This window comes from Taurulus bubalis (assembly GCF_910589615.1).
Source record: "Taurulus bubalis genome assembly, chromosome: 11".
Classification (NCBI taxonomy): Eukaryota; Metazoa; Chordata; class Actinopteri; order Perciformes; family Cottidae; genus Taurulus; species Taurulus bubalis.
Genome location: NC_136599.1, coordinates 16,465,940 through 16,482,492, shown reverse-complemented (window position 1 = coordinate 16,482,492; position 16,553 = coordinate 16,465,940). Strand labels below are relative to the sequence as shown.

General features: G+C 41.7%; 1 protein-coding gene across 2 annotated transcripts; it reads right to left on the bottom strand.

Annotated features, from left to right (window-relative positions):
* Positions 1–2,065: 2,065 nt before the first annotated feature.
* On the bottom strand, positions 2,066–15,676 carry plekhn1 (pleckstrin homology domain containing, family N member 1). 2 transcript variants are annotated; one of them, XM_079225577.1, is made up of 16 exons: positions 15,544–15,676; positions 13,708–13,798; positions 13,375–13,536; positions 11,843–11,923; positions 11,223–11,313; positions 9,252–9,385; positions 8,595–8,744; positions 7,531–7,611; positions 7,347–7,422; positions 6,924–7,069; positions 6,529–6,681; positions 5,554–5,796; positions 4,787–4,942; positions 4,113–4,367; positions 3,823–3,883; positions 2,066–2,901 (listed from the first exon to the last, which is right to left on the bottom strand). In XM_079225577.1, exons 1-16 carry the CDS (start codon positions 15,615–15,617, stop codon positions 2,717–2,719), a joined length of 2,139 nt encoding a protein of 712 aa, XP_079081703.1. In that variant the 5' UTR covers positions 15,618–15,676; the 3' UTR covers positions 2,066–2,716. The 2 variants fall into 2 exon arrangements, with proteins under 2 accessions (XP_079081703.1, XP_079081704.1); XM_079225578.1 differs by having other exon boundaries at positions 4,113–4,364.
* Between the last annotated feature and the right edge of the window lie 877 nt (positions 15,677–16,553).

Genomic DNA, 16,553 nt, shown 5'->3' with positions numbered 1-16,553 from the left:
CAGTGTGACTGAACAGGAAGCACCAATACAATAATCGGTACCTGTGCTCAGCTGTTGGTGTGTAGTGCCAATCACAAAACCCTTGACCTCTCACTGGACCTCCCTGTGGATGGATATTGTCATTTAATGTTTTCTATGATACTCTGTCCCTTTCTTTGAAGGGTTGGATGCCTCCTTTCTGCCTCTCAGACAGTCAGACATGTGTCTGATTTGTATTGCATTTGCTTCGTGGGTACTGAAGACTGCAAACCCACAAGTTGGAGACACCTGGAAGGCTGGTATGTGTATGCAGTATTAATGTACTTTTAAAAAGCAAAATTTGCAGGTTTTCTCTTACTAGAGTTTCCATGTGTTGCTTTATCTGTCACTATGTTTCTATCATGTTACATTTTACTTAGAATTTCATATTGAAATCAGTTTATTATTGATATTCAAAAAATGTGTCCGCCAGTAAATATTGAGGTAAAATTAACAAAGTACTGAGATAAAATCAACCTCAAGAAAAAGTGAACTGTGAATAGATGAATGTTGCGTGACGACTCACTTTTATTATCAATTCTCCCACAGTTCTGCTGGCGAATGTAAGTGCTCTGTCAGCTATCCGATACCTGCGTAAATACGTCAAGATGGAGGCGGCAGCCAGTGAGAAGAACATGAATTACACCGCCCCGTCTGATTCTGGATGTCTCTAATTACGTCACGCCTAAAGTGAAACATTCTTCCTTGAACACCTGATACAAGCCAGTGCAAGACCTCAGTCCGTCATGGAATTTGTGAAGTGTGTTTGATATGCTGCTACATGTTTGCTTTACGTATTTGCACTATAATTGCTTTATTGATCTTCAGTTTTAATGATCTTTCCATTGAATGGACATGGAAAAGGATTTCAGTGAATAGCAGTTGTTTTAGTTATTGATTCTAGATTAATTTGGATGACACTTTGATCTTTAACGTTGGAAAGTATCCATATGAAATATGAAACGACCAAAAAAACACCCTAACAAAAGTATGTAATCATTTAAAGGGATTGTATTTTGTGCCAGTATCAGTTTTATATTTTATGAAGGGCATTTTGTTCTTGATAGATGATTGTCTCTAGAAGATGACTGTTAAGTATTCTGTCGTGTAGGATGTTCTGTGAGATGTTTCTGTGTTTCAGTTTAACTAGTAAACAATGTCTCTGTGATATTTGCTGTCTAGTTTTTCCAAAAGCACTCGGACCTGAATGTGAAGCATTTAAACACTGGAGGGCAGCGTAAGGCTGCTGAAAAGTCACAGCTGAGTGAGCTACAGTTATTTCTAATACTTGATTTTCAGTAAAATTAGTAGTTCAAGGTATGAATGAACATAATAAGTGTCAATAATGTGCATATTCAACACTATTGCAAGGTATTCATATGAGATCTTGTCCTCTTAAAGAATCATACATATTTCTCTCCAGCAGAAGGCACTGTTGAGCCATAAAATATATAGTGTCCTGCAGCTCATGAAGCTGTTACAGTATTCTACTTGTTTCAACTTGGTTATGCATTTCAAAATGTCACTGATACACTCACTTGGGGCGTCGACAATACTTTATATGTCCAAATATAATCTTCAGTAACTCAGACCTGAAAAGCAAACAATAATAGGTATTTAATATGCAAATTTGTTGGGTGTAATTTGGAGACCTTTTAACTTGAAATGCCAACTGCGTTATCAAACAGTTGCATATTTAAACATCCAGCTACACAACACTTAGTTCTGTTTTAGATTTCAAGAATCTCCCGAATAAGTAAAATGAAATAAAATACTATATCTGGCTCTTAAGCTGCTAAATGCTCCACTATGTTGACCAGCTGGTGGCAAACTGTGTCTGCTTGTGCTGAAGAGGTAGTGGACAGGACATGTAGAGGTGTTGTGTTTACAGAAAACAGCTCCAGCTGCAGAGCTTCACATCCAGGTAATAAATCTGTAGGTTCATCACCCTGACTGACCTTCACATTGTTTGCACGTTGACGTTTGATAAATTGACATTTTTTTATATCGTCACTTTAAGTGCATCAAAACAGAGAAACACTTGTTGACAAGTTTTACAATTTTATTTCCAAATATAAATAAACACCTAAAAAAATAATACAAAAGGAAGCCACACACGTATCGGTGCAGTATTGCAGTAGTAATAGTAATATTAGCACCCTAAGGCGGTCGGTTGAAGCCACATCTAAATGCCTTCATAATGCAGCATAATAAAATAATAAATATACAACATTTACAAAAATATACATCCGTTACATTAAGCCCTGATGGAATGTTGTTTTTAGCTTTAAATAAAACAAAATAAAATATAACAATAAGTAAACTGGACAGCATGTTACAAACTACTGCTTTTGCACTACATATAAACCTTTAGTGCAATGTCATAATACATACAAAAAAAAACGTTACAGCGACACAGTATGTACACGTTGCTGTCCTCTCTGTTGAATGCTACATATTAAACAGAATAAGTCTGTTATTACTGTTTTTATCCTCTGTTTTGTTCCTCTTCATTCCTGCACTCATCGTTCCTGTGCTTGGCTGCCCAACGTATAACAATGCAGTTGGTGGGATGTGTTGGTTCATACTGTAATGCAGCAGGAGCAACACGGGCTGTGCTCGTTGGCTTTTTATTATCCCTCTGATAGAGATCTGTTGTTTGCACACGTCCAGACGAGTGCCGGGCTAATGTTTTGTTTTATGACCATCTCTGCTGGGTTGCCATGGCACCAAGGCCTCTGGCCTCAAAGTCTAATCCTGTCCGGTGTGTCGAAATTCCAGACATTGGCTGAATCATTCTAGTATCACAGTCGTATTGCCAAATGTTGTCATAGTCCATTTCCTGGTCATCTGGTTCTGTGGGTTCAAGGTACGAGTCGTGATCTGTAAGAGCGAGAGAAGATTCCCAGGCTTTTAGTTTCAAACAATGAGACAAACCTCGCCCTGAATGAATAAACTTGGACACAGTCCCAACATACATGTGGTGGGATTGGCCTTGTACCAAAATATAGTCTTAGTCTTAAACCAGTAGTGTAACATGCCACTACCACACCACCTTCATTTGTTATGCATGTCCTCTTTCTAATGGTGTAGCAAAATGCAACCTGTCAAATTAAATGATTCAGTCATTGCACATATTAGAATTAAAGTGTGAATCAAAGTGAAGCGCTATTGCCCGGTTAATTCTAGTGGTGTTTTCATTTGTGATAAAAGAGCCTGTAGGTACAAGTGTAACCACCACGCACAGTTGTGTGCTGTCAATCACAGGGCAGGAGTAAGCCCTGTCTGTGAAACAGTGTTCTCTTACACTGGGCTTTCCCCCACGTGGGACATCTGCACAAGTGGCATTTGGAACTGCAGTAAGCTCCATTTCATTGGCACATTTACGCATTTCCTGCACTTTCAATTCTGTAGCCTTTAGCCTTCTGTCTCGCCGCTGACAGACCCATGCAGTGTTTAATTTAAGGTGTGATGAAGTGTAAGCAATGTCCTGTGTCCTTGGTGGTATTTAGGAAGGCGGCTGCTAGTAATGACCTCCATAACTCACACTTGTGAGAAAATATGATGCCGCAGTGTTATAGCTACGATTTAAAACAGTGGCCATTGTTTCTCAATAGAAATATCATTTTAATATAGCCAATCCCAAAAATTAAGCAATGCCTTATTTTGTTTGACAAAATGAAAACTCTGAATTGTTTTCTTCTTATTAGGACTGGAAACATAAAATAATTTATTATAAACTCTGCACACAGGCCCACTACGATAAACAGGAATGTTTCTGACTGCAATGCCTTCAGTTCTTACCTGGTGAGTAACCATAAGGCATTTGAGGGGTATTCCTCACAGAGTTCAGCGGGAGGAGGATCTATGAAAAAATGTGAAAACAAAACAAAGTTACTCCCTGTGATCAGCTATAACAAACATGAATACATTCCCAAAAATATCTGTTTCATGTGGCATCTGTTCAAATATCACCTGCAGAACAAGTATATACACAAGCTCTGCTACCATACAGCGCATTGCCATTGCACTTTGTGCCGCAGCATTCCAGAAACCAAAGTGTCCTGGGAGATGAGTATCTCTGTGTTTCTCACCTGCTCTTGCAATTGGCCGGGCACAGGCAGCAACTTTAGCCTCGACACGGCCTCGGCTCTCTGCTCCTCTTGGCTTGGAGCAGCCTCCATCTCCAGGCTCAGAGTCTGACCCTGGGAGTTGGTCAGGACCAGGCTTCTCCTGCAGCGCCTCCCCATAGGAGGGGTGCGGAGCTGGAAGGAGGAGGGTAGGAGCTGGGCACCCTGCTGGTGCTGGTGGTGGTGGTGGTGATGAATTGGCTCTTGCCAGCTCTGCTGCTAAAGAACAGAGGGAGAAGCGTTAGAGAAGGGAAGCTATAAGCATGTCAAGCAGCAGTTAAGATGATAAACATGGGAGGATAATTTCACCATGTAGTCAAATAGATCTTAAAAAAGGGTCAAACTGAAATGAATACATTTTGCTATATAATCAAAATGTAACTGAGCTGGTTCAAGGTGATTTAAAAACATCTATGGATTTTATGTTTAGTAATAGTTCAATCTTACATGCATGTAAATGAGCCCCCCACATGTTTAGCAATCATAGATTCCTGCATGTAGCCAAGTCTCTGCATTAACTAATCGCTCCTATTTTTTCACCGAACATGTCCATGTGTGTTGGTGTGCACTGTGTGATATCGGACAGGCTGCGCAGATGTAAATTGAACCTATGGATTCAGTATCGTTGACCCACTTACCACTGGCCTGGCGTCATTCAGGGAGTAGATTTCAGGGCTGCAGGGCTCGTCGTAGAGGGGCGACAAGGGCTGTCGGGGGGCGCACATGTCCGAGTGGCGCTGGGGGGCGTTCAGGGAGTAGTTCAGGGATGTCTGAGGGGTGCTCCAGCTGTTGGACTGATCATAAACAACAGCTAGTTCAAAACACCAAACAATGAGAGGAAAATCAATTACCACTTTTCCCTCTGTCTCTTAGTTTCTATCTGTATTTCTCTCTCTCTCTCTCTCTCTCTCTCTCTCTCTCTCTCTCTCTCTCTCTCTCTCTCTCTAGGTTCACAGAAGGCAATCACATAAGCCACACTGTAGGATCAGATTAGAAAATGCAGGTGTTGGACCAATGCCAGTTCTGATCTGCAGCATTGCCGGTGTGATAACAATCTGTTGTCTCAAAAATCTGTTCAGCAGTCAGTGTTGTATAAAACCTGAACTTCCAACTACCATAGTGATGATAGGGATAAGTATCGTACATGTTTTCCGATTAGAGGCTTAGGTTTTGTTTATGAACTATAATAGAGCTTTCATCATAGCCCCATGAAGAAGAGTGATCTTTCAACCTCATGTCTGCACAAATGCAACTATGACCTCATATGTTAGCACCATATGTATGAACCCTCTCAGCCCCACCGCTCGGTGTGTCTATTTTAGTTACTGCTCACATGACATGTAAAATAAGTCAACAGTCTCAAGTGGAATATTCGGTTATCAAGTTAGACGGCAGACTGAATTACTTTGACAAGCGGGGCTTTCTCCAGCCGCTGTGGGCTGGCACGGTGCAGGGCAGAGTAGGGTGTGCTGTAGACCTGAGACCGCACCGAGCTCTCAGCGGGCTGAAGGTAGGAGCTGCGCTGGGGTGAGGAGTAGCGCAGTGACAAAGGTCGTAGGTCGCGCTCTGGCCTGGTGTGTGAGGACACGCTGTTTGTCCGGCTGCCCAGGCGGGCAGTCTCAGTTGAGGAGGGACGACTGGCGCTATACTGTAGAGACAACAAACAAACGCAGTGCAACAGTCAGGCAAGAGCTGTGGCTTTTAAACACAGATGGCATCAGGTATTATGGACGGTTTCTCCTCTCTGCAGCATTAGTTTTCTGGATCATCTTGTGTTTTTTAGGGAACACAGTCGTCTGAGTGCGAGAGGGAAAAGATATCTATCAATTTAATTAGGAGGGTGTTGATTCAGGTCATGAGCTGAACAATATGTCTGTTGGGCACTGAGCCCTTCTCCCCTTTAAGCTAATTGGATGGGCAGTCGGCCTTCCACAGCCCCTCTCCCGTGGGAGTTTGGTAAAAAGTCCTATAAGCAGAGTGCTGCAGTTCTTCTTAAAGAGATTGAAGTTTGCAAACTGTTCACTGCTTAATTAAAGCCTCTTATTTCCCTCCATTGAAAAGTAGATTTTTATGTTTTTTAGGGGGAAATTACAGACTTGGTTTTGATCATTTTTAACTGGAAAATCTGATGATCATCACCTAAACGGTAACCTTCGTAACAGGAGCGGTTTTGTCTCCAGACTTTGCTTAATGATTAACTTTGAAAAAGAAAGGTGCTGCTGCTCAGCTCCACCAAAATAAACACACGGTTTTCTTTAGCAATGTATGACTAACTCCTACCACATGTATATCTGTGCAAATACTGTATTGTTGGCATGGTTGCTTCGGTTTATTGGCTCAAGAGTACTTGAACTTGAGAAGTATTACACAGATTACTTACACAGAGTGGTTCGGCGTATCCCGGGGAGAGAGGGTTGTCTTCATGGATGGATAACTGAAGGTTGTGGGTCCCACATCCACTCGGTGAATGGCTGAACTTAAGAGACTCAGTGCGTCCATGGCTGTTTCCACTCCACCTGTCAAACTGTGGAGCCTGATGAAAAAATACTTGAAGTTAAAATATTTGACTGAGAACCACTGAGCATCAGACTCATGTCTTTTATTCGACTACTATTCGACTGTTGACTTAGTAGCAGTAGTATTTGTATACGTTGTAAATCATAGTCATGCTGAATGTTAATTTACGAAAGAGGCAGGGCCATTTTGCTTCTCTTCATCACTTGTCCTCAAACTTGAGTCATGTAATTGTTAAAAAGAAAAGGGGGCGGGCCTCACCTCTCTGTGCGTTGGGGTGTAGATGATGTCATACACAGGGGGCGGGGGGGTGAGAACAGGCACGTCAGCAGTTTTGAAATGTTGGATCCAGTCGCAGAACTCTGCCCTATCCAGACACGACACCACTATGGGGTTGATCAGTTTCCCTGGTAAGAAAGAGAGGAGGGGTGGGGGACAAAGCCTGTCATTCGGTCCGTTCGGTCACTGGAATGTGCAACAGTCAGATTGTCATTCACTGGGGATAAAACCAGCTCATTCATGGAGGGTGACATTCTGTGACGCTAGGGGATTCATGGAAAGGCCACATAGCGTAAAAACATGCATAAGAATGTACACTCATTTAAATCCCTCTAACGTGTCTTTTCAAATGGCAGTTTGCTAAAGAGACTACAGTAGAGCAGCTCACTCATTCAGTGCACTTACCTTCGATCATAAAGGTATTGGGCTTGACGTCTTGGCAGGGTGTGGTCACAGTAATCATGTTGAGCGGAAGCTTTCCCTGCAATCATAATGACATAATGACTTTAACACAAGTCTTTGATGCAGACATGCTGTATGCAAACAGCTCAGGATATTATTAATGTTAAGAGTGAAAGGTCAGTGGTACCTTATAGAAGAGCCCATCATTCTCCTCTGATAGGATGATCAGCGTCGATGGGTACAACACCAGCAGTCTGTCACTTTGTTCCTGTGGACACAAGATTACACCTGCTAATAAGCTCACAATAATGGAACCATGTGATTTTCATTTCCATTGGCAGAATAATATTGTCCTTTATAGGGGATACCAGTTGAACATTTCCTATGATATTGTACAAGAAACCACATGCTTTCTTTTGAAGGAAATAAAACAAGCCCTGATAATTCCAGTTATTCTGATAAAACTAAATTATACAAAGCTAAGAGGCCAACGTGAGACCTGGTGCGAACATTAAAAAAACACCGGAATCATCCTTTAATACTCAGTTGTGAGGCACACTTAGTTGAACCAGTTAGTGGGGCATTTAAAGGTGCGGCAGTTTATGTTTCCTCTCCCTCGCCGAGGGTGTGTCTGGACAGACAGCTGACATTCCAGCTGTGAGGTGAATCGAGTCACTGCGTGAGCTGGGCAAATGCCTCTCACACACCCAGGCCCTAAATCTCACAGACTTCAATCGGGTTGCCGCAATTTCCCACAGTGAATTAAATATGGATATCCATGCAAGCCGTGTCATGACTACTGTTTTTATTGACTGTTATGTGAAGCTGTGTCAGCACTATCTATCTGTGATTCGGTTTACAAGGGGCCATGTTTTTAAACCTTTGGTTGCAGGTGTCTGACGCTGTCTTAACCTTGACAGGATAATAAAGATAATAGTGTTAAATCGGCAGCAGAGGTACCATTTGCCAAATTCCAGACTCCACCCTTTCCACTGACTCCTTCCATTGTGTTGAGGTAATGTGTGTGTTGCACAATTCCAAAGCTATGTGAGTCACTTGGTCTTAGAGCTGATGCTGATGCTTTTATTCATCATGTGAAAAATTCCCATAGTTTGAAAACATGTATGTGTGATGAGTTACAGTCTGCTGTACTATATAGCTCCATAAATAGGCAACAGCAGAGATACAGTGTTTTACTTCGTCTGACCGGTCCGAGTGATTCACTCTTGATAAGCAGCAGTCACGTCATACCTGACAGGGAAGGTGCTGCAATCGGACTTTCGTAACATAGGTGATGGTGCCCAGGCTGTCCCTCTGAGAGCCCTCCCACTCGTAGATGGGCTCTCTGTTCACAGAGTTCCTCAGCTCCTCTCTGCCCTCAGAGGACTTGTCCTGCTTTAGCTACACAGGGGAGAATCATCAACAAGTTAAATAAATATGAACAGAGTTTAGCCCATCAGCTAATTTAAACATGTTGATTTGGATATTTCTTTTTCTCAGAATGTCACATGGCTTTAGCTCCTGAGGCTCCTAAGCTGATGCTTATAAATGCATCATCAGTTCAGTTGTTTTCTTCTGTCGTGACACATCTAGGGTCATCATCATTTGCACACCTGTGGGTGTGGAGTCAGCACTTTAGCCTTTTGCAGATGTGAGGGTTCTTTTGATGTAGTAAGCTATGATGCGGCCATTGCCGCTCCCTAGTATCCAGGCCTCAGGGAGAGCCAGCAGTGAAGCCAAAGCTTTTTTCTGACTAGTCCACCAGGTGTATTAAAAGATGGCCGCACTCAAGTGCTTGTTTGAAGTTTAAAAAAATGGATGTTATATGTTTTTGCAGCACAGGAGCCTGTTTGTATGCAACTTGAAGCCTGTTTGGAGCAAGGTAGCATAACATTTTGTTTTACTTACTTTCACTCTGGTGTAGTTTTCATGTACAATTGGACTGCCCCCATTGGCCTCAATGTTTTCTTTGAGCAGGCCAAACCACAGGTCCATTTCTTCTTGGTTGGAACAGTAGACGACGATGGGGTTAAGGCTGACACCTGCAGGTTCAAAGGTCACAAGTTGAAAAAGGGAAAGTGTCACCAAGGCTTCTCTTTCTGAGCCTTTCTGCCATGGTGGTGAATCATTAATGGTGTTCACAATCTGACTGTTTAGAACACGTGTGCTATAAGTACAATAAACGTTAACACATGTTCAAGACTGTAAACCACATGTAAGACCTCTCGTGGAAGATCCCCCATGACCTGCTTTGTTTGGCATTTAAATACCATAGCAGGCTCTTCCTCCCACAGGACTGCTTACCCAGGAGGAATGAACAGGGATGAAAAGAGCTGGAATCTTCTCTATCTACCAGTCCCACACATACCAGAGATAAACAGCAGAGATAGCCCCATGGCTTTGCAACTGCAATTGCCAGGAACTGTAGGCTGCTGACTGCTCCTTAATCAGCAGGCTCTCTGGACTCATGTGTTGACCCCTCTATTCATCTCAGCTCTTAATTTAGATCTTGACCATAGAAAAGTTATTTTTTTCCCACATTTCAAGCATATGAGTGAAGCGAAAAGTCTTGGGACTGGAAGCACATAATGAGATACTTTATAACCTCTGTAAACTATTGTTCAGAGTAATTAACTACCATTAGCTAACTAATTATCTAACTTTCACAGTCACATTAACTAAAGCTTAACACGAAACATCTGAAGGCTTCCGGGAATTGTTTACAGACCCTCTTATGCTACGCTTGCTTCGTCACTCTATAAAACTCACCAAAACCACTTTACAATAAAGCTGAATCATATTCTCAGCTGAACGAAAGGAGGACGGAGGAGGAAATCTCTCCATGAGCTCTTTAACTTGACTCAGAATATAGTCATGCTTCCGCGATACGTTTCCTGTCAGTGATGCCTCCCATAAAGTAAATAAAGTTTCACACGGTACAATGGAAACAACTGCAATACAATACCGCAAAATAACAAGCTTGATCCGGGAAATTGCAAAGTTGAATTTGAGAAAACAACACCGAAGAGTGTCAACATTATGACAGCTGAGATGTGTTCAGATAGTAATGATAAAAAAACATAAAGACAGAAACCTGACACGCTTCATGACTTGGATTGGCTTTTCATTTTATTTTCACTGCGTAATTATACGTTAATCTCAGACTTCACTGATTTATTGTTTCCCAGGCAAGGACAAAAGCCCTCTTGTCACAACAACAGCTTATATCTCCTTAATGAAAAGAAGTCAAGTTTCAGATTGTTTTTGTTCATTCCGAGTTTGTGTCAGTGGTGTTTCTGGACATCAACCTGAGCAGTTTTTGGAATGTGCCATAGATTAAATGCAGTGACAAGGCTAAGAGCTTTAGCTGGGCTTTTCTGCACAACAGCTGGGCTGGCTGAAGTGCACCTGTTGTCTAACAAACAGGGTCTTTAAGGCCAGTTTGCCCCCTGACCAAGGGTGAAGGGGGCCCAGCTCTAGTTAGTCTTGGGGTTGAGGGGAGGTGAAGAGGGTCGAGGCACTTTTGAGTCACTGGAATGTGATAACTTAGGAAATGCTGCAGTTTGAAAATAGCGTGTGGTTTCGTGCTGGTTTTATATGTGGGGAGAACTTTTTACTTTGATCCATAACTGATGAGAGTGACAAACATAGCAGACCACCAGCAGGAGTAAAATAAATAGTGACACATTATAATCATTAAAGTGAAATGACCAGGACTCTCACTCCAGCTGTGGTTAATCTTCTGTCTTTTTTTTCCAGCCACTTTTTCCAGCCACTTTCCAGTCAACACAACCAATAAAACTCCAAACTGAGGATTACAAAATTCCCAGGCTCTATGCCAACACCTACTTGTATCCTCACTTTTGAAATCAAACTTACCGTTTATTTGAAAGGCGAATTCCTGGGGTTGGCTGTGGTTACAGTTCTGTTGTAGGTTACAGATGGTGATTTCTTTCAGTGGAAGAGTTCCCTGCACACAAAACAACAAAAAGCTCTGTCATGCTTATTTGTAAAATCTAAAAAATCTAGTCTAGACAATATCTCCCTTGCTCTATTTTACTTGACGGTTCACCTCTTAATTTTACAAAGTATTAATCACCTTTGCGCTGAGGTCAGCCTTCTAAGTCAATGATGTATTCATGTCTGCCTGACATCTGCCGTCATCTATATTCTGACTAACACTGGATACAGGTGCTGCTGTTTTTTTGAGTTGAGCTCTCAACAGACACAGTCAAACAGTAAAACTATGATTAATGGCTGCTCATGCTTTATGAGACAGGTGAAGAAGCATCGTCGTGTTTAGCAACACAACGCTGGTTGATAGGGTACGCATGTCAAAAGGTATGATGACATAATATAAAACTCTGCCCTTCAGGAATATTACTACTATAAAAACAAACCCAGAGAGGTTTGCTGATACTTAGGAACCGTCGATTTGAAAGGAAGGATTGTGATAATATGAAGTAAAACAACAACAATTGTTAAGTAAAACAACTCACCTGGTATGTCAGTCCAGTTGTGTTGTTGGAGACAAAATGAAGGTGTGTCTGGAAGAGGTCCAGGTAGCAATCATGTACATCCTGGAGAGATAATTAGAGAAGTTAAAAGTTAAAGGTTGCAGATTAAGTAATTAAAAATTATCGTTTATCTTCTTTGTGACATACTAACTAAATGTTCTGATCTGAAATTTGAATTGACAAGAATTATGCTTTTAGAAATGCCGCAGTGTAGTTGAATCCAACTATTGTCTTAATCTGATTACTCTGTATTTGTATGCATGAATGTAAACAGTCAGCTGAAAGTATTTATTCATCTTCGGTGCACAAAAACCCTGTACTTTTCATTTGTCAACTATTTTATTCACACATGAGTAAAGAAAAGAGAGCATGTGTTTATTTTATATAGACTATTTATTCATTGAATTGCCAAACATTCTTTATCCGGATGCATCATAATCGAGATATTAAATTACCTAGATTGTGATAGAAGATTCTTGCCTCGTCCTAATGCGGATACAGTGTTCATAAAAATGAGTCCTGTCTGTGAGAATGAATGTGTTATCAGAACACTTCAATCCTTGTTTTACGGTGTTGTACAAAATCACATCCAGGGTGAGCAGTATAGCAGCGGATTTCACAGTTCGGCACATTTTTAATTAGCAAACTAACCTGAAAAATCAACAGGTTTAGTGTTGATGAGATGAAACCACAGAGCCGCATGTCGGAAAGCCCATGATGTACTCTATGTCTGTTCAGATGTTTGTCTCAGATGAGGAAAGAGTCATATATGAGATTAACCCTGCCACAGGTTATGTTTTATTATCTATTTCATATTGGAACATTTTGTTCCTTCGTCATCTTCATGATTGATGATCATGATTTGGTAAATTTGATAAGGATTCTGACCACAAAAGTCATATCCTTTTGACATCAATCCTCTTTCTTTAGTGATTCATGTATGGCTTAGTAATACATGATTCCCTCCTGTGTGCTAATATTTTTCTGTTTATAATACAATGTGTTCGTTTGCTGTAATAATACTATACTTCAATCAATCTTTTCTTTTTTGTTTTTGTCAGAGCTGTTGTGTCACAGCTCTGACAAATTGCAATTCCCACAGCGAGGAGCCAGCGCGTCCTCTATCAGTCTCTGGGATCAGAGGAACTCTCTACCCTGAGGTTTCCTTTCACAAATGTTTCACAACCGTAGCAGAAGTGAGCGTGTCCGAACACAGGCTGCGGGTCGCTTTGTGGGAAACGGATTGGATTATTGACAGCCAGCCACCACGTCAATACCGGCAGCAAGTTGCATTTGGTGGCCGCAGAGCAACATCCTGTTCCCGGCATGTTCTTTTTATGGGCACTCACATGTTCACATCGATGACTGACATGATGTGTCATTGTAGGCTTGGTCTTTGTTTTAAAACTTCATTAACTGCAATAAGGATTGTGCATTATTATTTTTGTTTTCTTTGATATTGGCTGTCCTGATATTACAACATAGTAATTAAAAAGTCATTTTGTTCCACTCACCTGGCAGTGGACGAAGCGGAAACGAACTTTGGAACTGTGAATCATTCGTCCGTAATTCTTCACATTGATGCTGCTCTTCTTCCAGCCACTGGACAGGTCGTATGGAAACGGAGGATTCCATTTTATGTTGTCTATCGATTGCAGATCTTTATGGGACATTTCCTGCAACAGATCATAATATTAGTATATAGACATGTCATAAATTAACCAGATAAACCGGCTCTTGAAATCAGAGACACCAATAAAAATCAAATTGCCCATAAGTTGACATTTATAGGAGAGCAGTTTTGTTTTGTATGCAGATGTTTGAGTGTCATGCTACAAGCTTTTTACCTTTCTGGGGGTGACGGTGCACAAGATATTGATGATGCTGTTTGACTTCTCCTGTCCCTCTTGGGGATAGTTCTTGCGAAACAGCCGACTGCTGCCAGAGAGAGAGGAAAACCACGTGTTACCACTCACTCTCCAATGTTTACCATGTATGCTGTTCAGTTAACTTTCCAGTTCAGTGTCAACAAGGAATATTTCCTGTTTATGGGAGTTAAATGTTGTCTAGTGTTGTCAGATGGAGAGTTGACCTAAATGTCTTTTTTCTACTGTGTTGCATTTCAAAATTCAGGGTCTGTATTTCCCCTTTTTTCCACAGTAATCAAGTCACACACTGAATCCTGAACCACTGATACAGTTCAATTTTCACAGCAGATTAATGACAATGAAAATTTGTGTCTCATGTTTTACAATTTGACCGGAGCACCTTCCTTTGTCCTCACTCCATCAATGCTAACCATTTAAATGTTAAGAACAATCAGGTCTAGTGTTTGGGATAGTGAGGCTATGCATAGGAAAATCAGCATTCAATGTCCTCCTTTGTTTTGCATGACCCTCATCTGTTACCATTAGTGTCACATCTTTACAGGGAAGCTCCCTCACTGCAATGATAAGGCTGTAGAACTGCTTTTACAATCTCAGCCAGTAGTTTATCTGCTTATCTGCACATACATGTGCCAGTGTCCTCGGTGCAACAACGCAGGCTTTTGTTTGCATGGTGGGAATCAAGGTCTGCCTATTCGGGAAGTCCATGTCCAGCAACAATCATTGATTAGTGTTTAGTGATTGATGCTGTTCCACTACATCCATGTCTTACAATGTACTCATACACAGAGAAACATTTGAAAACCATGCACACTGAAGCAGTCCACAGTTGCAAAGTGAAAGAGAAATGTAGATAATAGACATGTAGTGGATTTGCACACCCAACATTCTATAAGTCACCGCTGTGGCATTCACTCCTTTTCTCTGTGGGGAATACCTGAGCCGGGCCTGTTCACCAACACAATGAGTTAGTAGGGAACCCAGGAAACTTGAACACTGAATGTATTGTCCATGTCGAACCATTGACCCAATTTAGAAGGTGTATCAGTGTTCAAGCATGAGCCGTTGGGTTTTAGAGGGTGGCCGTGTCTCTACTTTTATTTGAAAATCAAGAGTCACATGGCACATTTGACAAAACCAGACTCTGAATCACTACACAGCACAGGAGTGAAGACTGGAAAAGAGGCTAATTAGAATCAGGTGTGCTGGTCCAGCAGACTGGGCTAAATAATCGGAACATGCCCAGGTATATAATCCAGTTGGATTAAACTAAGAAAACTACCGGTAGATAGAATACCAAATACAACCCATTAATGTCAGTCAGCTCCCTTTATTCATGTTTAAAGCCATCAGGTCAGCTCACTACACGCCATTAATTTATATATCAGGTCTCATAAACCAGATATTATCAGCTATTAACTATAATTGCTCACATTTTAATGATAATGAATAGGGTCACGTCCTGATTTTGGAGGGAAACCAGATTCAAGGACAGCTGGCAGATAATCTTCACAAGGATGCAAAGAGGAGGCAAATGGTAACTGGATCATTGACACCGTTGGCCAGACGGGCACCGCTCAGGCATGGCTCCGGGACTATTCTGTATTACCATATGATCCTGACCCTGGCCTCACAAAACCCCCAACCTCTGTTTAACCCCACTGCTCAAACCTTGAGAAATACCAAGGATTCCTTCCATCAAAAACACAGTCTAAAATAACTAACGGCAGCCGAGGACATGACACACTGACAAGCATAGTACAGCAAGAACACCTGGACTAGTTGGCTTTATCTTACCTGTTTCTGCGTATGAAACTCTTGCTGGAGAATCTGAAATTGTGTTGGGGGACACATGACATGCTAGTCCCCATGGTGCCGGGATCTGAAGGGACGCTTCGCTGAAGACAAACTGTACTCCTTCTTTGATGGATGAGTGTTATCCAAGAGTTTAGTGCTCTCCCTGCTGCAGTTAGACTTGTACTGAGGGAGAAGTGGGCAGGGTGAGGGCTATGTAGTCAGACCGGTGAGAGGGGTGGAGTCTGTGTGTGTGTGCGTGTGTGTGTGTGTGTGTGTGTGTGTGTGTGTGTGTGTGTGTGTGTGTGTGTGTGTGTGTGTGTGTGTGGTGAATATCCAGTGGGACTCACAGACTGTGTGTGTGTGTGTGTGTGTGTGTGTGTGTGTGTGTGTGTGTGTGTGTGTGTGTGTGTGTGTGTGTGTGTGTGGTGAATATCCAGTGGGACTCACACCTTCTGTGAGTGGCCTCTTTCTGTTAAATCAATCCCAACAACAAAGACAGCCGGCCTAAAGAGAAGTGTGCTATTTCACACCTTCCAGGAGCCAAATGGAGCTGGTTCTTGGGTCATCACTGCATTGTGTGGTCACTAAACAAGGTGGATGGTGTGTGTCAATCAAGGGGATCATGGGAACTTCCAGAGGCATGCCCAGACATGAAAAATGCCTGCCAACTTAAGTTGTCTATTTATTATTTTCCCTCATACTTTGGACACATCATTGTCATTTAGAAACTTAGGTTTCTGGGAAGTCTTGTATTATAGTTGGCGCCCTTGTTGTTTTTGTTCTCCTAATTTCCAAAGAAGACAAACTGTAGATTTTTTAAATAGACAAAACATTACTATGATGTATTAACTGAGGTAAATGTATCGTGTATCACGTATGGATTTATCAGTTGGAATATTTCTCTTTAGCCTTTCATCCGTCTGTTGGATGGGAAGGGCGAATGGTTTAAACAGGACGTTTGTATATTCAAAGGCGAGAGGTGTATGCAAACACATCTTGTTTGCATACAC

Coding starts and splice junctions, on each gene's coding strand:
- plekhn1 (XM_079225577.1), bottom strand. CDS start 15,617: ATGGGGACTAGCATGTCATGTGTCCCCCAACACAATTTCAGATTCTCC. Junction 7,423..7,530: donor ATGATGGGCTCTTCTATAAG/GTACCACTGACC, acceptor TTATGATTGCAG/GGAAAGCTTCCGCTCAACAT. Junction 4,368..4,786: donor TGAATGACGCCAGGCCAGTG/GTAAGTGGGTCA, acceptor TCTGTTCTTTAG/CAGCAGAGCTGGCAAGAGCC.